At 48.6% G+C, this 24,394-nt stretch overlaps 7 protein-coding genes across 12 annotated transcripts; 2 read left to right on the top strand and 5 right to left on the bottom strand.

Moving 5' to 3' along the window:
- Window positions 1-84: 84 nt before the first annotated feature.
- Window positions 85-11,522, bottom strand: LOC117588403 (pneumococcal serine-rich repeat protein). Of its 2 annotated transcripts, none has more exons than XM_034279660.1 (5): window positions 10,457-11,522; window positions 9,011-10,385; window positions 1,117-6,288; window positions 770-1,045; window positions 85-700 (listed from the first exon to the last, which is right to left on the bottom strand). In XM_034279660.1, the coding sequence occupies exons 1-5, from the start codon at window positions 11,066-11,068 to the stop codon at window positions 510-512; spliced, it is 7,626 nt and encodes a 2,541-aa protein (XP_034135551.1). In that variant the 5' UTR covers window positions 11,069-11,522; the 3' UTR covers window positions 85-509. The 2 variants fall into 2 exon arrangements, with proteins under 2 accessions (XP_034135551.1, XP_034135550.1); XM_034279659.1 differs by having other exon boundaries at window positions 770-1,039; window positions 1,105-6,288.
- On the top strand, window positions 6,831-8,977 carry LOC117588406 (probable sulfite oxidase, mitochondrial). The gene is made up of 2 exons (XM_034279672.1): window positions 6,831-8,029; window positions 8,103-8,977. Exons 1-2 carry the CDS (start codon window positions 7,132-7,134, stop codon window positions 8,915-8,917), a joined length of 1,713 nt encoding a protein of 570 aa, XP_034135563.1. The 5' UTR covers window positions 6,831-7,131; the 3' UTR covers window positions 8,918-8,977.
- LOC117588411 (lambda-crystallin homolog) lies at window positions 7,149-23,475 on the bottom strand. Of its 2 annotated transcripts, XM_034279679.1 has the most exons (5): window positions 23,320-23,475; window positions 22,884-23,262; window positions 22,174-22,709; window positions 15,745-15,754; window positions 7,149-7,161 (listed from the first exon to the last, which is right to left on the bottom strand). In XM_034279679.1, exons 1-3 carry the CDS (start codon window positions 23,361-23,363, stop codon window positions 22,176-22,178), a joined length of 957 nt encoding a protein of 318 aa, XP_034135570.1. In that variant the 5' UTR covers window positions 23,364-23,475; the 3' UTR covers window positions 7,149-7,161; window positions 15,745-15,754; window positions 22,174-22,175. The 2 variants fall into 2 exon arrangements, with proteins under 2 accessions (XP_034135570.1, XP_034135569.1); XM_034279678.1 differs by lacking the exons at window positions 7,149-7,161; window positions 15,745-15,754 and having other exon boundaries at window positions 22,097-22,709.
- On the bottom strand, window positions 13,152-14,501 carry LOC117588413 (proteasome subunit alpha type-7-1). The gene is made up of 3 exons (XM_034279682.1): window positions 14,306-14,501; window positions 14,013-14,242; window positions 13,152-13,939 (listed from the first exon to the last, which is right to left on the bottom strand). The coding sequence occupies exons 1-3, from the start codon at window positions 14,405-14,407 to the stop codon at window positions 13,522-13,524; spliced, it is 750 nt and encodes a 249-aa protein (XP_034135573.1). The 5' UTR covers window positions 14,408-14,501; the 3' UTR covers window positions 13,152-13,521.
- On the bottom strand, window positions 15,157-16,715 carry LOC117588410 (XK-related protein 6). The gene is made up of 5 exons (XM_034279676.1): window positions 16,278-16,715; window positions 16,082-16,222; window positions 15,866-15,996; window positions 15,658-15,810; window positions 15,157-15,595 (listed from the first exon to the last, which is right to left on the bottom strand). The coding sequence occupies exons 1-5, from the start codon at window positions 16,514-16,516 to the stop codon at window positions 15,213-15,215; spliced, it is 1,047 nt and encodes a 348-aa protein (XP_034135567.1). The 5' UTR covers window positions 16,517-16,715; the 3' UTR covers window positions 15,157-15,212.
- LOC117588412 (27 kDa hemolymph protein) lies at window positions 17,285-18,901 on the bottom strand. Its single transcript, XM_034279680.1, has one exon. The coding sequence runs from the start codon at window positions 18,660-18,662 to the stop codon at window positions 17,751-17,753; it is 912 nt and encodes a 303-aa protein (XP_034135571.1). The 5' UTR covers window positions 18,663-18,901; the 3' UTR covers window positions 17,285-17,750.
- On the top strand, window positions 19,339-22,107 carry LOC117588405. 4 transcript variants are annotated; one of them, XM_034279671.1, is made up of 4 exons: window positions 19,341-19,413; window positions 19,529-19,763; window positions 19,867-20,622; window positions 20,683-22,107. In XM_034279671.1, the coding sequence occupies exons 2-4, from the start codon at window positions 19,605-19,607 to the stop codon at window positions 21,688-21,690; spliced, it is 1,923 nt and encodes a 640-aa protein (XP_034135562.1). In that variant the 5' UTR covers window positions 19,341-19,413; window positions 19,529-19,604; the 3' UTR covers window positions 21,691-22,107. The 4 variants fall into 4 exon arrangements, with proteins under 4 accessions (XP_034135559.1, XP_034135562.1, XP_034135560.1 ...); XM_034279668.1 differs by having other exon boundaries at window positions 19,339-19,413; window positions 19,867-22,107; XM_034279669.1 differs by having other exon boundaries at window positions 19,341-19,406; window positions 19,535-19,763; window positions 19,867-22,107.
- Window positions 23,476-24,394: the final 919 nt, after the last annotated feature.

Below are 24,394 nucleotides of genomic sequence, written 5' to 3' on the forward strand. Positions count from 1 at the left end.
AGAAATACATTTATTCTTACCTATGAAGAACATTACCTAAGAACATTTGTCTCGTTAACGTTATTGAAACGTTATCGAAAAGTGTTTAAAATTTTTTTTTTTTTTTACAATTTTTTACCCTAGATTCCGGGATAGATTCCTAAATTGGCATTTTATTCCAATATGTAAATACGAAATTTTTTTTGTAAATCAGCCATTAAATATGACCATGTGTATAAACAATTTGTAGATAAATATTCTATGTTTGAAGCTGTAAAAATAACGCTTAAGACATCTACATATACTTATACTTATATGTAAATTTCGTTTAAATATTTTTTTTAGGATTATTTTGCATGCAATAATGACGGTAATTCATTTAGTTTATATCTTCGTTTCATTCAGCTCTCCTGGTTGCAATTTCCTAGCTCCTACTGCTAGGTGTCCTCGCCCTTGCCCTCGTCCTCGTCCTCCTCTCGCTCACGATCTCGCTCACGTTCTCGCTCCCGCTCGCGCTCCCTCTCCGACCATCAGGTGCAGACTTTGCCCTGCGTCTGGCCCTGCTGCTGCTGTTGCTTCTTCTCGCGCTCACGTCGGCGCATCTTCTTGCGCCTGCGATCAATGGCAGCCAGCTCCCCCTTGATGGTGTTGTATGCCTTGCGCAGATCCTGTATTTGCTTGCGCAGAATTGTGATGCACTGATCGGAGCTCAAAGAGCGATCTGTGGCGGAAATATATTCAGTGAGAAACTGCACACATTTCGTTGGGGCTGCGGCTGCTGTGGACTTACCCAATTCAACCAGAAAGTTATATGGACAGGGTCGTACGCCTAATTGGGTGCTCGAAGACGATTGCTGTGTCTGTTGCTGCATTGGCTGCTGCAGCTGCTGCGACAGCTGTGGCTGCTGCTGTTGTGGCTGTTGTTGCTGCTGCTGCTGCTGTTGGGTATTGCTTAGCGGCAACAATTGCTGCCGTCCACTATGACGTAGCTGCTGCTGTGTCGGCTGCTGCCCCAAATTGGACCCCAAATGGTCTGAATTCTCATCTGTATCCGAGCCAGCTGTAAAATGGTAAAGATATTTAAGTTTGAATCCAAGACAAAGCAGTTGATTCTTTAACTCGCACCTGTTGCTGTTGCTGTTGCTGCCGTCTTGCTGCTTCTCATGCCCGACACCTGACGCCTGCGCTTGCTCAACGATTGCAGCTGTGCCGCAACGGCACTGATCTGCGCCTGGGTCTGCTTGCTGGTGCGCTTCCTCTTGCGTAAGGTGCCACCCAAGCCCAGCTCGTTCTCTAGATGCTTGGTCTTGGTCTCCTCGCTGCTCTCATCCTCCTGGCTGGCCGAGTCCGGCGAACTGTTAGCCGGCGAAGCGCCCATGGCCGACTCACCGACGTTCTGCTGTGCCCCTGTGGTGCCCTGCAGTAGGCCAATGGCACCCGGTGGTGGTGTGTCCGGCGACAGTGGCGTGATGCCAGCAATGACCAAGGCAGAGCTCCCTGTGGCGGGCATTTGTTCATCCTTGCCGCCATATGTGGGTGCCGGACTGCCCGGTATTGTCTCCTCGCACAGCAGATTGATGGACTCATTGTGTGGATCATTGATCAGCGGCGAGCTGGCCGCTGGTGCCGCAGTATTGGCCACCACATTGAACATCTCCTTGTTGACGGCATGCATCACAAATGGTCGTGCCACCACGGTCGCCGTGTCGCTCGCAATCTCCGCTCCTCTGCCCATCCAGCCACTGCTGCTCGATACGTTCACATTGGACTGGGGAACAATCTCTGTTTGCTGCTGCTGCTGATGATAGCTGGAACGTGTCTCAGCCTCTGGTTCTATGTAGGTCTTCAGCAGCAATCCGCTGCCCAGCCTGTCTCCCAGTTCGGGGGAAACAGTTGGCGGCGAGGGTGAGGCCGGACTGGAGGTGCATGCCATTATGGGCGGACTGTCCTGATCTTGCTCCATGGGAATCGTGAATGCTGGTATCATAATGGAGGGTGTGGCCATCACCACAGTGGCGGGTATCTCCGGCAGCACAATGGGTATGCCAAAGCTGCTACCCATTTTACTCTCTTCTGGCGGTTGATGCTGCTGCTGCTGTTGGAGTTTCGCCAGCGGCGGTGGCTGTGTGACTGCAGCCAACTTGCCAGCAAACGAGCTGCAACCGGGACCGGTGCTAGTCTCCGCCTGTGCCAGCTTGAGGGCAATTGGTGCCTGAATGCCGCTGCTGGACAGCTGCTTGCTGCCCATCAATTCCAGTTTGACGGGCGGCGTGGGTGTGCTGATTGTCCTGTCCATTGTCTCGGCCAATTCCTCCTGCGAGCCAGGACTCTTCTGCTCCGCCGTTGTGGTCGTTGTGTGATCCTCAACAATCACATCCTCGATTACCAGCCGCTGCTCCGAGTCGGTGCTGTCCATTGACTCGTCGGAGAAGCCACCGCCCACACCCACAGTGACCGTCGAGTTTGGTGTGTGTGCCGTTGGTGGTGTGCCAGCCGTCGAGCTGGCCAGCGAGAGTCCACCCACCGGCGTCTTGCGCTGCTGTATGGCACACTCTAGCTTCTGGATCGTTTCGCTTAGCTCGTTGTTCTTCGCCGGCATCGAGTCGAGTATGGACTTGGTCTCTGGACTATTCGTGGCTGGTCCCGGCCTGTACAGCTCCCCCAGCAGCGACCCTGTTTGTATCTTCAGCGGTTCACTCAGCATCTTGAGTGCCTCCAGCTTGGAGCTGGTGCATGGCTCTGGTTTGGCCAATAGCAAAGGCGTGCTGCCATCCATATCGCTCAGCTGCAGCTTGGACATTATGGCAGCGCCTGTGGTTGTGCCTGTGCCTGTGCCTGTCCCTGTGACCTCTGTGTGTGGCTGTGGCTGTGGCTTACTCTTGTTGTTCTCCACCTCCTCCTTCTTCTGGCTTATGGCTTTGAGCACCTTGTCCGCTATGGAGCTGGTCTTCTGCTCGTACTTGACTGCATCCAGATCAAAGGGCAAGCCCGCTGCTCCAGCCAGCAGAATCTTGACATTCTCCAGCTTCTCCAGCTTGTTGTCCTTGGACTCGCCGGAGCTGTAGCCGCTGCCCTCATTCGAGGTGCTCAACTCGAACACATTCCGCGTCTCGATGAACGGGCTGCCCACAACATTGGCTGGCGGCGGGGGCTTTGTCTGTGGCTGCGGCGGTGTGTTCAGCTTGGGCGAGGCTGCCGCTTGACCGGCTGCACCTGTGGGCGGCGTGACTGGACATATGAGCAGCGGTCCGGCTGCTGGAACGCTCCCAGAAATGGGCGTTGTGGGTGGCTGCAGGGCATCGGTTAGGGCGCGCGTTGTCTCCTGCACGGTCTGGGCCAGCTCCTCGTTAAGTGCCATAATATTCAGGTTAAAGCTCGGAGATTTTCGCAGCGCGTCAAATGGCGTGGCATGGTGCCCGGGCGTCAGTTGGCCAACGTTGGCGGACGACGAGGAGGAGGAAGAGCCTCCTCCTGCTGCCCCTACTCCTGGTGGAGTGTTCAACTTTTGCACGACGCTTGGTGTGGCTGCAACCACCTTGACTGTGGGTGTCGTTTGCTGCTGCTGCTGTGGCATGCTTGGCTTTTGTTCCGTCTGTTCCTTATCCAGTTTAATCAGCTTGGGCTTCTCCACCACCAGACTGGCCTCCTTTAAGGGTGAGCCACGCTTCTTAGCTTTGCCTGCGGCGAGTGCAACAGTTGGAGGAGCTGCCCCAGCTCCAGCTCCCGATGCTGCTGCTGCTCCATGCAGAGTGGACGGCAGCTGATGCTGCTCCAAGCTGTGCTGCATGGCTGTTGCCTTGAGGGCCTGCTTTCTGGCTGCAGAGCTAACCAACACCAAAGGAGTGCCAGCAGTAGGAGATGCTCCTGCTCCTGCTCCTCCTGCTCCAGCTGCTGCTGCGCCAGCTCCCCCTGCTGCTGCTGCTGAGGCTGCTGGCACTGGCTGCGACGGCACCGCAGTAATCACAGTAGAGGCGGCGGCGGGTAGGCCAGCGACGCCAGCAACTCCAGCCACCCCAGTCGCTGTCGTCGAACAAGTGGCGGCCATGGGCGATATGCGCTTCTCGAATTCAAAGGGTTCCGTGTCCTTAAACTCGTACACATCCGAGGCCAAGAGATCGCCAAGCGTGAGTGGGCCACCGGTGGCTGCCGCGAGGCAGCTGCTGCTGTACTTTGACTCTTTGCTGGCTGTGCCGGCGGCTGTCGGCGGTGTCGAGGGTTGCGTACCAGATGGACCAGCTGCTGCTGCTGCTGTTGCTCCTGTTCCTGCACCTCCACTGATAGCCAGCTTGCTCATATCCGGCAGAGATCGTGTGGCGGAGCTGGAGCTGCCTCCCGAGGCACTCGAGCAGAAGGAACTGGACGAAGAGGAGGACGAGGAGGGTGAACAGGCGGCCGGCAGCTCTACCTTTAAGGTGGAAACAGGTTCAGCAAATTTCTTTGCCTCCTGTCCCGACGTGGCTGTGGCTCCTCCTCCTCCTCCTGCCGTGCCCGACTGCTTTTTGAGGCTGTCCACCTTCTTGTTGGCATGTGGCGGATCCTTCTTGCTGCTCGCACCAGCGCCTGTTGTCATGGTCAGTGGCTTCTCCACAATCACCGACGTGTACTTAGCCACGGCCACGGCCGACAGGCAGGGTCCTTGCGTGGATGTCGAGGAGGAGGAGGAGGCTGCGGCTGATTGCGAGGAAGCACTGCTCAGGCCGAAGCGTGCCGGAGCTATCAGTGAGGTTGTTGGTTTGATGTCTGCCCCCGTGTGGAAGGGCTTCGCCTTGATCATGTCCTTGGCCTCCGTCTTGATGGACTCCAGCAGTAGTATGGAATCTCCGCTGCCCGTCGGCTCGTTTCCTGCCTTGCCTGCCGTTTGTCCTGCAGCTCCTGCCTTTGAGCGCTTCTCGCTGGCCTGCTTGCGGTAGTCCGATGACTGCGAGTCCTCGTCCACATACGAGTCCGTCTCGGAGGAAAGCTCCGTGGAGCTGCTCTTGGCCGACGACTCCATCTTGGGCTCTTTTTTGATCTCTCCCACGGGAGCATGGCCCTCGCCCTTGCTGTGATTCTTGCGCTCAGCGCTGGGCAACGCCGAGGAGGAGGCTGCGGAGGAGGAGAGCAGCTGCGGCTGGAAACCCTTCAGCTCGGAGCGTATTTCGCTGAGATCGTAGTCACGTCCCTTGGATGTGGCGGCACCACTGCTCATGGCCCGATTGCCAGCGGCGCGCGAACGTTGCAGCGAGGGTTGCGCCTGATGCTGCTGTTGTTGTTGCTGTTTGCTTGGGGTGTGGCCGGGCCTCTCTTCCTCCTCCTCCTCCTCCTCATCCTCGTCGGAATCATCGCTGGGACTTTGCTGGGCGGATGCGGCCGTGGGCCCAGAGGATGGGGCACGGGACAAGCGTCCCTTGGCTGTGGCCTGTGGCTTACCAGCGGACTTTTCCTTGGCACTCTGCCGCTTGGGCCGGCGCACGGGCTCATCCGAGTCCGAGTCAGATTCGGAGGCCAACGAGGCGTCAGAGATACGATGGATATTGGCGCTATTGGTCGGTCCTCGCGTGGGACGCTTCTTCATCGGCTGCTGCTGCAGTTGCTGCTGGGAGCTGGCCGGTGACTTGGTCCTGCTCGAGTTGGAGGCCACTGACGAAGGGGTGGTCGATCGCGGCGGCATCGAATCGCTGCGTCCACGGCCGCGCTTCGCTCCCGTCGTTGTGGGCGTCTTCACCATGCCCTGAATCAGCGAACTGGCCATACTGAAGCCACTGGGATTTCCCGATTGTCCGATCTGCTGGCCACCCGGCGCTCCCGATGGCGGAACTGTCTTTGAGGGTCCATCCTTGCCAGGCTGCGGCTGCTTGTCCCCGCCTCCCGGACCTGGGGGCAGTGTGCCAGATCCAGCGCCGCCTCCTCCTCCTCCGCCACCGCTGCCACTGTTCGCACTGCTGGTGCTGATCGTGCGCGTCTTTTGCTTCGATCCCTTGGTCAGGTTCTCGGCAATCCGCTCGCGGGGCACCCACTCGTCGTAGCGATTATTCCAGCCGGTGTAGTGGACCAGGTACATGGGCACTCCGCGCTGTACGCTAATCTCGATGACCTTTGCCTCGTAGGTGCTGCCATGGGAGCTGGGGGATTTCTTTTCGTGGTAGTTGACTTTCAGCTTATCGCCGATGCCCACCACAAAGTCCCCAGTGTCGATTTTCTCAACGCTGATGTCCTTATCCTCCTTCTTTCGCTTGCCGCGCTGCTTCTCGTCCGTCTTCTCAACCTGCTTTCGTTGATGCTTCTCTTTCTTAACTGTTGTTGGTGGGGCAGTAGACGGGCCAGCGGCAGCTATAGACATGAGATAGAGAGAGAGAAAAAATTGATCAATACAGTCTGGTCACATGTAAATATACATATATTTTGTACGTTTATTTGTATTTGATATATATATATTAGTATCTTATCTATGCACCTCCTATAATACCTCTGAATACTGCATATTAACTAGCTTATTTTTCCTAATTATATTAATTTTGGTTCATTCCTCTTGGGTGTGTTTTTCTTAAGTACCGGCTAAACGAGACTGCACCTGTTTTGGTAACGCTGAGAAAGCTTGCCAAATGGTATTCTCCCTTACAGCCACATCAGATATTCCTGTAGTTTCTAGCTTTGAATTTGTTGTGTTCGATGAGAACTCGACTGTGCTTGAGTCCAATCAGATATATTTACATTCGACGAACAAATTCGCATAGGGATATCTATTAGAGGGGATCAGGAACCTGTAAGCCCCGTTTTGACAGTAATTAAGACATATCGATAGAACTGTCCCGTCGATACTTTGTATCGATACTCGAAAGCTGGTGAGTGAGTGTGTGTGCGTGAACCGCAAACAAAACGAAAAACGGGGCGACAAAAACAGCAGAAACTAGCGCTTATGCTGTCTAAGAGCTCGCTTATCAATAAAACCAACTCGCCCAAGGGGGCCACCGGGTGCTAAGGCCAAGGCCGAAAAATAGAACAGAAGAGAAAGAGCCAGTCAGGCACACGCACCGCCAGCAACAGGCGACGTTCAAGAAACAGCAGCATTAGCGGCATCGCGGGACAACTCGGAGGAATCCTACGATTCAAATAGTTTTCTGTTAATTTAATGAAATCTTTTTCTGGAGGAAGAGTTCTTTCTGTTATATAATCATGCGCTTGCTGTGGCAACGGTCGGGCATGCTGCAGAAGCTGATGCTACAAAGAAAGCATTACCGCCGCTGGCTGGCCACCACAACAGCTTCAGCACGAGGCAACGGACAAGAAGAAAAGTACAATGCACGCTACAAATGGAGAAAGCCTGAGTGCAAAGCAGAGATGCTCCTGTACGGAGTCTGCTGGACCGGTGGCCTGGGACTAGCCTACTTCTTGCTGTCTCAGCGAGGCGAATCAGAGGCGAAGCTCGATGATGAGGCATTGGCCCGACTGTGGCATATCACGGTCAGAAAGGATCTGCCCACCTACAAAGCTGAGCAGGTTGAACAGCACAATGCACCCGATAAACGCATTTGGGTCACCTTTGGCCTGGGCGTCTACGATGTGACGGAATTCGCCGAGAACCATCCCGGAGGAGACAAGATAATGATGGCCGCAGGCAGTGCCATCGATCCCTTCTGGGCAATCTACCAGCAGCACAACACACTGGAGGTACTGGAGCTACTCGAATCGTTTCGCATTGGGAATCTTGAAGGTGTAACTGTGGCCAATACGGACGAGGAGCTGGGCTCACCCTGGGCCCAAGAGCCCAAACGTCATGCCCTGCTGAAGCCCGCTTCCAAGCGTCCGTTCAATGCTGAGCCGCCCATTGGGCTGCTAGCGGAGAAGTTCTACACCCCCAACGAGCTGTTTTACGTGAGGAATCATCTGCCTGTGCCCGTCCTGGCGCCCGAAGAGTACGAACTGGAGATCGATGCTGGTGGGGGAGAGCAGAAGGAGCCGCTTACACTGACGCTGGCCCAGATCAAGGCCCTGCCCAAGCACACAGTGACGGCGGCCATCATGTGCGGGGGCAATCGACGCTCCGAGATGACCAGCATCAAGGCTGTCAAGGGTGAGTTCTAGTACTATTTACCCCCTAAACTAATCCCACTAAATGATTCTCCCTCTCTCTCTCTCTGTGGCAGGTCTTTCGTGGGGCGCTGGAGCTGTGGGCAATGCCAAGTGGTCGGGAGCGCGTCTCTGCGATCTTTTGCGGGAGCAGGGAGTGCAACCCAACGAGTCCATGCACGTAATATTCGAGGGTGCCGATCTGGATCCCACTTCCCATCCCTATGGTGCCTCCATACCACTCTCAAAGGCGCTGGATCCACGTGGCGATGTCATCTTGGCCTACGAGATGAACGATAATCCGCTGACACGGGATCATGGCTATCCCATACGCGTCATTGTGCCCGGCACTGTGGGTGCCCGCAATGTCAAATGGCTGACGAGAATCGTGGTGGCGGACCACGAGTCGGACTCCCACTGGCAGCAGAACGACTACAAGGGCTTCAGTCCCAGCACGGACTGGGACACGGTTGATTTTGGCAAGGCCGACGCCATTCAGGCCATGCCGGTTACCTCGGCCATTTGCACACCGCTGCCGGGGGAGCGAGTCAAAGTGAATCCGCAGGACGGATATATTACCGTGCGTGGCTATGCCTGGAGCGGTGGTGGGCGCAAAATTCTGCGCGTAGATTTGACCGGCGACGCGGGTCAGACATGGCATGTGGCCGAACTGGAGCAAGAGGATGCACCCGATGGCCGGCACTATGGCTGGTCTCTGTGGACCGCCCGTCTGCCCATAACGAAGGACCAACAAGAGCAAGAGCAAGTGGAGATCTGGGCCAAGGCCGTAGACTCTGCCTACAATGTGCAGCCGGAGAAGTTCGAGCATATCTGGAATCTGCGCGGCGTCCTGGCCAATGCCTATCATAAGGTGAAAGTGAAGCTCGCATAGCAGCAGTCGAAGTACGCGTCTGATCACAATAAATAAACGTCGTAATGTCTATAGAATAAATAATCTCCAGAGAATTGTGTGACCTGAACTTACCCGAGGCTGGAGAGGCATCGCGGCTCCTTTGATTGTCTGCAGAATTGGCCTTGCTGGATGTGGCGCTGCCCGGACTGATATTGGTCTGCTGTTGGTCCTTCTCCATGCTATTCCTGGTCACGGCTGCTGCCGCAGCGGCGGCCGCTTGCAGCTTGATCTTGGCCAAAGGCATATCCGACTCGGTATCTTTTCCAACAGCTGCCGAAGGAGTGGCCGTTGCTGTTGCTGCTGCTGATGTTGTTGCAGATGATGCTGGAGTGGCCGTGGATGGAGTGTGACTGGCAGCAGATGTTGTTACCGCAGTAATTGTTGCCTGCACGGTTTCTATGACAGCTCCAGGAGTTGCAGCAGCGGTAGGAGCGGCGGATGCAGTAGCTAGGGAAGTTGCTGCTGAGGACTTATCCTCGTACTTCTCCACCAGGCTCTTGACCTTGCCCTGCTGTTGGGTGCTAGCTGCCGCCGAGGCCTTGCGTTGCTTCTTGATGGGCTCCACCACCACACTGGACTCGCTGGTGTTCTCCGATTCCTCTGCTGTCGATATGGAGGCTGTCGAGGCGGCCCTGGCAGCGCTCGCTGCAGCGCTTAAAGTCGGTCCAATCGATGAGGATGAGGTGGCAGCGGATGAGACAGCTGCTGCTGCTGCAGCACTGGCGGAGCTAGTCGAACTCGTGATGTGAGCCGTCTGATTCGGCTGGGCCAACTTGCTGATTGTCTCTGTTTTTGTGCTTTCCATGGGCTTGGGCGAGGCCACTGAATTGGCCCTGACCAGACTGCGTCCCTTGCTGCGGTTTGAGTTTCGCGAATTCATTAGCATAGAGCAGCCGAGCTTGCGATGGAAATCCCCGTAGGGCTGAAGGAACTTCTTGAACGCCTGCTTAACCAGATTCATAACACTGACCGTGCAGGGAGCAAAGCCCAGGCGAACGGCAATCATCTTCCATTGGTTCTTGGTCGTAACGCGATTATAACCACCGCGCTTCTGGACAGCGCGAAAGAGTCGGTAGAGGTCCACGTCGCGGCTCTGAATGGAGGGCACTTTGTTCAGCGGTGTGCCACGATCGTCCATGTACTTGTAGAGCTGGGCCACAAAGTGATCCTTCTCCTCGTGCGGCTCGTCGTCCGACGAGTCTGAATCGATCTCGCCATCATCGTCGCTGGTTAGATTGGACAGGCCGAAGAGGGAGTCGCGGTCCCAGTGTGGCGGCAGGATGCTGCTGTCGAGGAACTCGAGGGCAGCCTGCACGGCAGGCACATCCTGTTTGCTTGCCACCTCCCTGGTAAACTCCGTGGCCTCCTTCTTGGGCACCGTGTAGTAGCGTCCGTCCTTGAACGATCTCACCAGATACTCATCCTTCACGCGGATTCTGACCGTGGCCTACAAAAGTAAAGCGACAAATTAGGGGGCAGCTCTATTCTTCGACTGGAAGGAGCTGGACGAGGACTCACCTGAGCTGTGGGTGCCACCACCAAGGCGGGGAACCATTTCTCCTTGTCTTTCTTCTTGGACTCTGTCTCCACGCAGACAACCTGGCCAATGTTCTCTTCCTTCTCGTTGACCACCTCCTTGGCATCGCTCTCGTCATCATCATCGGAGCTGTCCTCATTCAGTTGTCCCCTACGGCGACCCCGTCTACCGCCAACCACGGGATTGCCAAAGTGCTCCGGATGGGTCAGCGGCAGTTGATCGAGGGTCTCGCTCTCATTAAAATGCCTGCCACTCTTCAGGCAGAGGGCTGTTCGCCTCAGGGTAGTGATGTCTCCATCGTCAAAGACGACCGTGTACTGCGATCCATCCTGAATCTTGGCAATAGTCGCCTCGACGATCTCCTTTCTGTCTGGGTGCCGCACCTCGACGACGGCACCCACGCGCATCTGGCCAGGAGGCGCCTTGATGGCATCGTCGGGCACTATGCCCGTGCCAAGGCCCTGCTTGTAGACCACCTTCACCTTGATGTTGCGCACAACTTTGCTGACTTTTGCCTCACAAAAGGCGCCCTTGTACTTGGCACTCACCTCCGTGCCCACGGGCAGTGACGGAGGATCGTCCTGTTGCTGCATAACAACAAAGGCTTTTTTTCACTCTCTAACGATTCTCTTACTGGACACTGACACCAATGCCTTGAAGCAAATGTGTCTATTTTGAGTGGAGGTGAAAAGCTATTCTGATTATTGGATTGTGATCCAACTTTACTGTTTGTAACTGTGCATTTTGATGGAAAATGAAACGGTGTTCGACGACGACAGCGATAGAGCACCACTGACTGTTGGCCTCACTCGTTCACTCACGGCGCACCCCAACCCCGCAAAACAGCCATTTTCACAACGCAATTTTCAAACGCACTATAGGGTCGCTACCTCAATGTGGAGCACTTAACTACACTCTTTAACAACATGTTTGGTTTTTTAGTTTGCTGTTACAATCTATATTGCACTTGATTCGTCTTAATTATAATTATTTCACACTAGTTCATGTTTTTGGCGCACCAAATTTTCGCTGTAGATGACACATGGTTGCTAGTAGTATCGATAGTATCAATGCATGCGATTCATCGAAGCGCGGATGTAAGCTATGAGATACATTGAAAACGTATATTTTTTATTTTCTATATAACACGATAAGTCGCAAAGTTAAAGTAAATATAATAAAATTAACTAAATATTTCAATTTGACACGAAAGTTGTTGATAGCAAGTCTCGAAGCGTCGAGGCATTAACCATACTGTATTGTTACGATAGATTATGAGCGATAGTAGGCATTCAATCCACCTTGTATTGCTCTTAAGCTTGCAGCCCTGAACAGTCCACACAGTACATATGTACATATGTAGATGTGTCCGTTCATACAAGGGAAACGTCACAGTTGACTCTGCCATATGAGTACCCCAGGCAGCTGGTGCAAATGCATGTGCGCATGTAAGACGAATATAGGCAACTGTACAATTTGTTGTTTTTATACCCGGTACTCGAAAAGTAAATAGGGTATATTGCGTTTGTGGGGAATAACGGTTGCATGTAACGCACAGACGGAAACGTTTCCGACCCCATAAAGTATATATATTCTTGATCAGCATCAATAGACGAGTCGATAGAGGCATGTCTGTCTGTCCGTCTTGTTTGTCGGCTAGTTCTCAGAGACTATAAGAGCTAGAGCCACCAAATTTTGCATCCAGACTGCTATATGCTCACACTGAAACCAGTGTATTTCAAAACGCCATTCCGTAGGAAATGGCCATATCTATCAGATCACCAAATCGGGATCCGATTGGATCATTATTATAGCCACAATGGAGAAATTAATTTCCAGTGGCTAAACCCACCCTGTCCCGCAGCTTTTGTTGTTCTTTTTACATTCTCTCATTCACACTCTGCTTCTGATTCACTCGGCCCCTGCCTCTGCCCTCCCCCTGCCGATGTCTCTTCCGACTTTTAAACCACCCAGTCCCGCAGCTTTTATTTGTTTTTTTTTTTTGTGTGCGGACGGTTCCTCTGCCTCTGCCTCGAGTCTGCAGTGTGTGGGTCTAGGGAAGGGCGGCGAGCTAACGGAGCGTGTTGGTGTGAGAAGTGTTGTAGATGTAGATGACAGATGAAGAACAAATTTAAAATTTGACAAAACACCGCTAAGGTGCAGATGTAGTACTGAGTGCCGGGTATAAAAGTTTTGACGCGTAAAAAGCGTCTCACACGTCCCTTCTCGTTTAAGCTCGAAACGTTTGAGACCCACACGGATACGTGCGCATTTGTTGGTTGGTTGGTTCGCTTAACTGAGATAGAACGAAGATTCATTTCTTTGCTTTTGATCTTTGAACCTGACCTGCCGCAACATGTGAAGGATGGTCAAGTTGGGTGGGGTTTGGTTGGATACTTCTTACTGCCGATATTTGTTTCGAATGGCCACGACAAATGTATAAGGGATCAGGGATCAGGGACCAAATGGGCGTTCTAATGTTAAGCTAGCAGCGTATTTGTTTAGATCGGCTCTCACGCATTTTAGCTATGCTTGTATGAGTTTTCTTATTCTAGGTATAAGAATTCTAATTCTTTTCATGCATTTGCATTTGTACTTCACTTATCTTCTTATTCTTCATATCCAGTTACACCCATATTACCGATGTCAAATGTTTCAAATGAAAAGCATATTGGATCTCTGTCCTCGTGTATGGTAGACCATGTATTTTATACAAATCAATTATGTAGCTTTGAACCACTTTACAACATTTCAAAATGTAGAAAAGTATTTAATTTATAAAAAAGTGCGCTCAGGCCACCCGATGAGATGTGGCGCAGAACATTCTCCAAGTCAATGAAAACTGCAAAAGCTCCCAACAATTTCTTATATGAAATTTACATATTTTATATGCTAATGAATATTGTGTTAAGTGATTCTGTGTGGTGGTAATCGGATAAAGAGACTGAATGTGAGTGAGAGATAATGTTAAGGGGAATTTTTGCAGTGATCCTGAAGTTGGAAAACGTTCGAATTGTAGGCATTCTGTTGAAGAGTGCCGGGTGTGTTACTTCTTCTGCTTTTTCTTTTCCAACTCCGCTTCCTTCTCCTTCTCGATGATGTTAACATATTCCTGGATGACTTCACGGTCCAGCATCTTCAATGGCTTGTTGTTTTCCATGACGGCCACCTCCAGGTTGTTCTGGCCCGACTGTGCCACCTCGAGCAGGGCGCGGACGGCCAGCTTGACGGCACCCTTCTCGGCGGCCACATCTTCCTCGCGATAATTCTTCTCGAAGAATTCGCGCACAGTCTTGGCCGAGCGACCCGTAGCGTTTGCCTTATATTCGTAGAAAATACCAGAAGGCTCGGTTTGGAATAAATGTGCCGAGCCATCGCCATCAAAGCCGCCAATCAGGCAGGAAATACCAAAGGGACGGCGACCATTGCTCTGAGTGTACTTCTGTTTCAGCTGTGCAATGTAGCTAAAAATGTACAAAAAATATGTTAAAAAATTAAACAGCAAAAGGCCCCGAAAGACACGAGCCCTCTGCATACCGAGTGATGTACTCCAAAGTAACTTGGTCCTCAACATTGAGGCGATGGCTCTGGCACTCAACTTGAGCACGGTTAATCAAAATGCGCGCATCAGCGGTGAGGCCGGCAAAGGCCATTGTGATGTGGTGGTCGAGCATGCAAATTTTGCGAACTGTGCGGTCCTCCTGCAGCTTGGTGACAGACTTCTTTTCCACGCCCAGCACAACGCAGCTACCGCCGCGAACACCAACCTAAGCAATAGAATTGTTTTTTTGTAATTGCATGACAAATATTGCAAAAAGCGCGAGGTTTACCGCTGTCGAGCCCTTGCGGACGGCTTCCTGGGCATATTCCACCTGAAGCAAATGTCCGTCAGGGGAGAAAATGGTAACGGCGCGATCGTAACGTGAAGACATCTTTAGGAATTAGCCAACAAACAGATGATGCACTTAAGGATTATTCAAAGTTCTTTGAAAGTTTTTTTGTCCGGCAATGATGATGCTTTTTTGAGCAGTGCGACCGTAGAATCGCAAAATAATACCAGCCCTCAAAAATATACCAAAATTACCTTCTCATTTTTTAAATATACCGACTTTGATGTTTTATTTGATAATACTAGCTTGCAAGGATCTTTAACAATGAAACAATATTATAATCTATTTGAAGAATCAATTTGGCTTATTTTAAATACTCCTTTTTATTGGATTGTATACCTTATGACCTTATGACATTACTACAATGTAACCAGTTTGACCTCGGACCTATCGATAGAATATACCGTTAGACCCTCAAATATATACCAAAATAACCCTTTTTATTTTCCAAATATACCACAAATATACCGGAAAAAACAACGAACAACGAAAACGTCTTGCTTTGAAACCTTATTACTAATGATATCAGCTTGAGATGTATTTTGTATTTTTTTTATAATCAAATCCTTATGACTCATTATAATCACTGTAAATAGATTCTGGAAAACGGCTCGACACCGAGAGGGCTAAACACCTTTTAGAGCCAAGGATTTGTTCAAAAAATATAATTCCATATTATGAATATAAATACATATAATGCTGTTATTGCTTCAATCAGTCTATAATCTACATAATTTCCCCCTAAAATAAATAAATCCCCAGCTCACCATGAAACAGAATAGAGCTGTATCTAGAGCCTAGACACGTTTATTATCCTGGTCAAATTCAAAAAGAGAATTTACATAAACTATAGGCATAAAATACTTGGGTGGCAGAACAGATAGTAATATATCGTGAGCATGATGCCACAAATATACAAGGCAACAATGGCAGTAGATAAATACAAAGGGATATATAGCATACAGACGATAATGTTTTGCAAAAGACAAAACGTCAGGTACGAGGTATACTTATACTTTGTAGGAGCATCCTTAACAGGGGTAAAAATAAAAATATACACCACGCCAAAGGTCAGGCAATATATATAGTTTAAAACGCTTGATTGGGCAATCGTTGGCGAGTCAAACACAAAGACGACAGTGCCACAAAAACATACATGTAGGATGCAAAAACACAGTGTTTCCAGGGGGAAGAGACTGGCCATATAGGCGATGCATAAAGTGCGTGAAACTAAACAAATAAAAATGTATAAAAAGCATAGCTGTTATTGTGAGATAAGTGACTTTAATTACCCGTGAGACATAGTAGAAAAAGGAATTGCACAAAACGCCCCTTGGCCGCAATGTCATATTTGTCGAGCTGCGCCAGGCGATTTGAACGATTATAGGCCTGTATGCACCAGGCAATGCTGCCGAAGTAGATGACGAAGGCAAACAGTCGATAATCTGAAAGAGATTCATCTATAAAACTGCTCTCAAGGTGCATATATATTTATATTACAAGTTAATTTCGTTGAAGATCGCATAAGTATGACAAGCTGTAGGATTTTTTGGGGAGAAGACTCCAGAAACGAATCAAAGAGACGAATAAAACCCACATCGCACTCTTCCCGCAGCAGTTGTTGATAGTATCTGACAGTATAAAGGCAAATCAATTATATGATTTAGTCATGGATATGGTAACCCATGGTTAACAGGATCCAGCGCCCGTGCTTACTTTATTTCTAACTCTTTGTGGCCTTGCGTTTTTGCCTTGCTGCACTCCAGTGCATAATACAGTGCATATACGTCCCGAAAGAGATATGATAGCACAACAGTGGAGAGCATGCCTCTCTGGCCCGAGTTGCTGGCAGCCAATCTGAAACTGAATGCTAGAATACAACCGTTCAAGGCCTTGGCATTGGCATACTTACACATTTGTGTATATGATCGATGTGATCACCATGGGCACCAGAATCGATCCAATGGTCCAGGCGGTGTAGCTGTACGATCCACCCAGCCAATAATCATAGGCCAGACTCCAGTTGATAATGATGGAAAGGAAGCGCAATACGACGGAGACTCCAGTTAGCACTATGCTCAGCGGAGTGATTGGCACCATCACGCAGGCGTCCACCACTTCCTCCATTCTGGTGTTAGCAGCGATCTTCATTGTCCTTCAGAAAGCTTCAGCTTGGCCCTGACTTGCAGAGGACTTCGCATAATGGCGCAGATTCGTCCGTAGTTTCACAATTACATGAAAATTCCAAGTCAAGCCAAGACAAGAACTGTGAACATTCAATTAGAGATGACAAACACTTGGCTGTTCACTTGTTCAGTTTGCTTTCTTTTGTTTGGTTCTTTAATTTCATGTGTATAAGTATATTCGCTTAATGCAAGTTGAGGTAAAGATGATCTGAAGCCAAAAATAATCAAGTTGGAGGGGTTTTTCTGTAAACTTTTTAGGGAAATAGCTAAGCGAATAAGATCGATTGCCAAAAATGAACTAGTTCTATCCATTATCTAGTCCGAGCTATCGAACTGGCCACTTACTTGATCGCAATATACAATTAATTTATTTAAATCTGTGGCGCAAAGAGCTTGAAATGAAATGTACAAATAAATAAAACGAAAACGTTCTTCACCTTAATCTTGATGTCTTTATTAAAAAATAACCATTACAGATTAAATGTTCTTTCAAATTTATATCACTTTATTTGCACATTTATGATACTTGTATTCTTTAAAAAAAACACGATACATATATATATTTAAATATTATTTACTTTAACCCGAACCCTTTCGTACCCACTCCATGAGATGTAAGAGTTATCCCTAATCCGAATCCCACTGTGTTTTTCGTTCACTTCAATCAGATTAATTCAAGAGATTCGTTACCATGACAAAAAAAAACACAATAAACAAAAGCAAATAAGCAATAGACTTGAAAAAGCAAAGGCCTCATTAAATGTAATACATAGTTTAGAGATGGGCGCACGACATGACCAAAAGGGTACGACAATGTCTTAACATTCATTCATTTTTATTATTTTGTAAATTACTACTATGGAGACTTGACCGCGGCCTGAGTTGCGTGCAAAAAAGTCGTAGGTAGGTTGCCATATGGTGCGCCCATCTACATATTTGGGTTTGACCTATGGAATGGTGCTAGCACCGGTAATACAAATTAGTTTTTCAATATTTTGAGTAAACACTTATAAACGAGTACAGATATATGTTTGTATGTGAATCTGGTGCATAAATAATATCCATTAAATCCATATGCACGCCGCGCGACCTTCCATCAATTATTTACTTGACTTTTGAATCTTGATGGGGGAAAAGTAAAGTAAATATATTCGAGATATTCAAGAGATTCAAGCGGTATTGGTTTTTGCAGCTTAGAACTATGCAGATTTGCGGAGAGCAAACATCAAAATAAACATGGGAGACAGAGAGTACAATATTGGCTTTGCCCGAATGCCTTGACTGCTGCTGGCGGCGGCTGCGGTTAGGGGAGACTTCTGATAGTTGCGACATAGTGTTTCGTTTCTGATAAAGTTGAACATGGACTCCACAAGATTGGCTGGCGTTATGTCGGTGCACTGCTCCAGCCGGTGGACCACGCACGACTGCAGGCTCAACATATCATCACATTGCCGCTGGCCGACAGTCAGTTTGGGTATGGATTTAATCTTATTGTCATGGATATCCGCAGAATTAAGATACGTAGAAAAGGTGCTGTTCAGGCACTTTTGGATATTGTCCTTTTCGGACTCAAGGCACTCAGGCCCCTTCTCAGCAATAAACAGAGCTATTTGGTCTCCATCTTTGTGGCAAACAAAGTTCAATAAACTCTGAATGATCCGCTTGATAACATCCTTGCTCTCCTGCTCCTCCTTGTCCAGGCAAGGCGAGAGCTTGGCGGTAAACACATCGAAGCATTCAATGGCACTTGATCGCTTATTGCAATACTTATTAAAAACTACATCCAGCTCGCCCTCTGGGCTCGCCTCCTCGATTTCCTGCTGCATTGTCGTATAGTTGACAATGCCGTTCACACAATCGCTGAGAACTCCAAGTCCGGACTCGATATCCTCGAACGCCCTGCCGCCAGCCTCCTCGCCGGCCACCTCTTTGCACTTTTTGCGAAACACATCCTTGGCATCGTTGAGGGTGAAGTTCGACTTGAGGAGCTCCTCCGGCAGCTGCTTCTGAAGCTCAATCTGGTCAAGATTTAGCTGTGCCTGGATACCCACATTGTTGAGGAGTACGTGTAAAGCAACGCACACTGCGATTGGCAAGAATTTCCTGTTCATCTTGTCGATTCGATTGATTGATTGGCTTGTTAATTATGATCTCTTTGCTTAAAAGTCAATTGCACGATGAAAAATATTGCTTGTATTTGTTTTCTGCACTATTATTGATTATTTTTACGCCGTGTTATCCTCATCCAGCATTAGTGGCCTGTTGAGACTAAGCAAACTGTTTACCAGTAGCAAAAATTAATTTAATTAGGTAATTACTAGTTGCTGCTTATAAATATATATGTGTATTATAAATATCTAGTCATTGTGTTTATCATCGGTATGCGCAGAAATCGCTTATCTATCGGAACGGACGAATGGAACATTAACATTATTATCTTGAATAAATCCCTTTGGATGCAATTAATATTTATGTATTTCCGGATACAATCAGAAAATGAGATATACAAGTTCTTAGTTATTCTAAGTTCTAAGTTAAACAAAACAACTTGGTAATATGTAAATGAAAGATGTGTGTGTTAGTGTAGTGTAATTTAGTGGAATTTTTGTTTATCCATTATAAATATGGTAGTGTCATCAAGGTCATTTCGTTAAATATATTGTTGATTTGTATATATAATAAATGTAAAATAAATAAAGCAAGAAGCAGTCGGTTCCATCGTTTCATATCCAAAACTACTATTTAATAGATATCGATATATCTTATCATCCAGGTATCATCATTATTTACTTACCAATACAATTGTCCATCAACAGTAGCGGGAAACTCGGCATTGTTTCGAAGTTGAACGCAAGGTAACCATTTAAGCTATATTATGTACTTTTCAAGGTTTTTTGACTACGAAATTTAGTTCATTGTGTATGTACGGTATATAATAGTATATTTAATTAATTTTATCCGTCTACTAAATTCAATTTTTAAGGTATATCGATAATTCCGCGGTAGAGTGCGGTTGAACGAGTTCCGCTAGTTTTTGTTCAAATTGGTTAGAAATGTGTGATACTGGAAACCTTATTGACCTGACCGGCTGGGATGAGCCCCAAAAAGAAGAGACCATATTGGAGGAATCAGAAGCCTCAATGGTTGGGACCAACAGTTTCAAGGGACCCTACGATCCCTTCGATTCTGTTGAAAAGGAGGCTTGCATCAAGGTTAGCCGCATACACTCTCATTTGCCAAATTTCATACTGTATGCGAAAGCATATACTCTTACACACACACGCACACGCATCAACTCTTTTGGTTTTTTTTTAGGGAATCAATTTGTCGACTCTACAAAAAGTGACGGAGGTAGCAAAGGCGACAGAGAATCCGTATCCTGATCTCGAAAATGAAAGTCCACCCGTTTGTATGCAATCGGATGTGGTGCCCGGCGAGGGTGTACGTCCGCCCAACCGACCCACAAACAGCTCGTTTCAAAAGCAATTGCTTAAGCTGAATGCCTCGCGATCGGTAATAAATACACCGCCTCACCATGGCTCAAAATCCAGGGGAGCAGCTGGAAGCGACTCTCAATTTGAGAAGACAATTCTGGCCGAAAATCTGCAAATGATTGCCGCCGAATCGCCGCTCAAGCTAATAGACGACGAGCCGCCCGCCGACAGTAACTATCGTTCCAGCGTCAATTTCGAGGAGGATTTGAAAATGCTACGCATACCCATACTGGACGCCATGACGGCTAAGGAAGAAGAGCCCAAGACACCAGAGGAAGGGCACAAGGCACATTTCCAGACGCTCGACAATCAACCGCAGTTCGGCCATCAGTCAAACACAAGAAAGAACGTGGGCCATTTGTTGCAGGAGCTGAAAACTCTAGTGCATGACAAGGTGGACATTACGAAGAGATATCACTTTGACTCAGTGATTGAGGCGCTGGATGCAGCCCTCTTTGGTAGCTCCTCCATTCCATCCTGTGCGGCTGCTGTTGCAGGAGATGTGGACCATACCACGCCAGTAACAACATTGCCTCACGCGTACACACGGCAGGGAACCTTTGACCTCGAACTGAAGGTAAGTTATAGGAAGTATTTGCTTATGGCAGGGATAAATGCTGTTTGGTTCCCTTTGCAGGACAAGAGGACAACTTCTGTGGATGAGCAAACACCACCCGCCACCAAAATGCAGGAATTTCCCGATGCCATGGTCTGCTCTTCGGCCACATTCGATGGTGACTCGCGTCCCGAACTTTATGACAAGGATTTCCATCCAATGAGTGCGCCACCAGTACCAGCACCAGCACCTACTCCAGAAGCAGCAGCAGTTCCCCTAAAGCGAGAGTCATTCATGACCGAATTGGTGGATGAATCACTGGCGCTGCAAATCAATGAGCTCCTGGAGCGCCACAATCGAAGCCACAACGAACACCATGGCGCCGATCCACGAACAGTCATTCTCTTGGTGAATCCCAGCAATGGGGGCCAGTTCCAGACCAGCTGCTTTGTACAGCCACCAGCTGTTGATCTACAGACTGGAGCTAAAGCAATTGTGGCCAACGATGACGAGGGCTCAATGCGTCGACGATCCTCGTCTCTGTCCATACACGATAAGTCCAAGCTGCTGCCTGAAAGGAAGGCCAATCAGTTGATTGAAAACATACAGAATGTGCCACCAAAAGAGCCACGGATTATGTCATCTGCAGGTGGACCGCCCCCGTTCAGACAGCGTCGCAACTCGTTTTCGATTGTCAATCCGCCAGTGAAGGGAGCCGAGGCGCACAATAGGCGCACAATTCTGGGCAGCCGCATGAAGACACCGTCCATTAATGAATCCATGTCCAAATGCAATGGTACCGCAAAGGCATCTATACCCATTAAGCGAGTCATACCCATTGTAAAGCCTGTCAATGTGGCTCCCAATGAGGGAACGTACCTCAATCCAGTCCATCCACCAGAGACGCCCATGCCAGTGAAGCCAAAGGCGGGCCAAAAGATATTTTGCACGAGCACACCGCTGCCACAGATGCGCTCACTGCAGCGTAGATCATTGAAGCCAGTGTCGGTGAATGCAGTGGTCAATGCATCGTATTCCACGCCAAATATCAGGCGGGCCAGCTTCTCAAAGAAGCCCGGTTCCGGGTAGGAAGACCAATGTCGTATGAAAGTGAATTATTCCAATGTGATGTTTAACCTTCAAGATAAACCTTCCCCCTCCGCCCATAAAAAAAGGTCGGAATGGCCTCATCACGCAGCGTGTTCTGGCTATCTCCCATGTGAAGTATTAGTTTTGTTTTGGTTTTTTTTTTCTTTTAATGACGTCTTAAGATAAAGGGAGCTGATATGTAGAAGCCCCGCCCGTTCCTCCAGCACAGTACTTAATAAGCTTAAACAGAAATACTCGTTCTATTATTACATGAAAATACTCGATCTATTCTTATCCTAAGGACACGAGAGCAATTTACTTAAAAATCTTTGCTCAGATTGCGAGAAAGAGAGAGAGACGAAACCTGAACCTCCTATTTTATGATTTATCCAATAAAATCATTTAGTTATTCAAAAATAGATTTATTTATTGTTAAAAGAAGCAAGGCAAATTATAACAAGAGACATGTGGGAGGGGATGGACATTTACTGCTTATTCAGTTTACTCTTCAGTATGCTCAAATGTGTGAGGCAATTATCGCGATAGGTGCGACGCTCGGGCAGCTTGTCGAGCGGCACCATGGCGTTGAGCTGCTTGGCGACCTCCTCAGCCACAGGTCCCTCCATTTTGGGGGTGGCTCCCATGGTCTCGCTGACGCCGTAAATGGTCTTTGAGTAGCGCTCAAAGTAGTTGGCCATGCCCTCGGCATTCAGATGGGCCGTCTCCAGGGGCCCCAGAAAGGCATAACGCATGCCCAGGCCATCGCTCATCACACTGTCGATATCCTTGACATTCAGGATGCCAGCCTCCACCAGACGCCAGGTCTCATTCAAAATGGCATACTGTATACGGTTGAGGGCAAAGCCCTCAATCTCACGAGACAGCGTCACCGGCTTCTGGCCAATTTCTTCCATCAGTGCACGGGTTTTGACCACAAATTCTGGTTTGGTCCATGGCGCTGGCACAATCTCCACCAAAGGAACATAGTAAGGTGGATTGACGGGATGTGAGACCAAAACCTGTTCCAACAAAACACAAACATTTGTTAACGTTTTCCATTAGAGATTAAGCCGAAACGGGGACAAGGACAGATGACGATGCATGCGCTAGCCTCCTGCTCACATATTTTGGAGTTACTTTATCTGGATAGATATATGGCTGGCTGTCTGACTGGAAGCACTGTGTGTACTTACATTCTGTTTGTTCTTCAGATCCGCAGTGAACAGAGACGGCAGAAAGGTGCTCGTTGAGCTGGAGAGTATGGTATTGGGACCCACAACAGCATCCAGCTGCTTGTAGAGCGCTTTCTTGAGATCCAGGCGCTCGGGTATGCACTCCTGGATGAATACGGCGCCCTTGACCAACTCCTTGATGTCATTGGTGCCGGACATGCAGCTAAACTGTTGCTTGGCATCCAGTTTGCCACGCAGCAGACCCTTGGCCTCCAGATCTAGCAGCTCCTTTTGTGTGGTCGTCAGCGCTGTGGATACCTGCTCTGGCAGGATATCGTAGAGCATCACCTGATAGCCCACAGAGGCGAACAGCATCGACCAGGAGCGTCCAATGAGACCGCTGTGAAGGAGTAGACGTATATCCTTCTCTTTTCTGTGTCCTGTTCCTGGTTCTTACCTGCCCACAATGCCGACCTTCTCGTTCTTTTTCACCTGCGACATTTTCTCACTATGTTTTGTGTGTGTCTGGTATGATTTTTCTTTGTTTTTGTTTGGGCTGCAGAGCACTCAGTCAATGACGGACCAACCTAGACAACGGTGCTGAGACGTTTGAACAATAGTACAGCAGCGCAACCGGTTTAATATTAAGCGATAAGGTGGCGGACAAGCAACAGAGGTGAACCCGAAACCCCCAAGTGCTCTCTGGGGTGTTGGTAGTCGTGTTTGGCGATTTTTCAAAGAGATAATGAGTGCCCGGCCCCCCTTTCATTCCCCTCTCCAGGTACAGTTCAACTATTATGCGATAGTATGACAGCAGCCACCCGCTGGACAATTCGTCATCCTAGACAAAGCCGCTGGCGACGGCGAGAGCATGCAGTCTCCCCAAAATCTTACATACATCGCATACCATATGCTCGTGGCCAGACACTCCAAATCTTGGTCTTTTCGGTATTTTTCCACCCCACTTGTGTGTGCAGTTTATCACGGTACAGCCAGGGGGGGTACTCCTATTTCCAAATGGGGGGGTCGAATGTGTGTGCCTGTCCAAAATGCCCTTAATTTGACATCTATTATTAATTCCAACAAGACAAGCGGAGCGAATCGGTGACCATGTGGTATCTTTGTGATTACATTCTTATGTACGTAGCACGTAGTATAAATATTTCAATGTTGTCTCTAAGAAATAAATAAATAAATGATATTGTTGAATACATAAAACATATGTTTTTAGTCATTGCTGCAACCACTCCACTCCACTTTGTTAATCGGCCATTAATTGGTAGTGTGTGTATCATGTAATAATCTTTTTAAATGCACATATTAATCGATAGATCTCTTTAGATGCAAGTTGTATCTATTATTAAGATATTAAGTGATGTTCCCGGCTGTTCGGTAAATTGGAAATTGGAGAGATATCCAATTTAGATTGCCTCCCAGCAGTTCCGTCCAGCAAACACATTAGCTTAAAGTTCGTGTACCATAACATATACATACATATGTAGGTAGATATGTATTTCCATTAATTGTAATTG

This window comes from Drosophila guanche, unplaced genomic scaffold (genome assembly GCF_900245975.1).
Source record: "Drosophila guanche unplaced genomic scaffold, DGUA_6, whole genome shotgun sequence".
Taxonomy (NCBI): Eukaryota; Metazoa; Arthropoda; class Insecta; order Diptera; family Drosophilidae; genus Drosophila; species Drosophila guanche.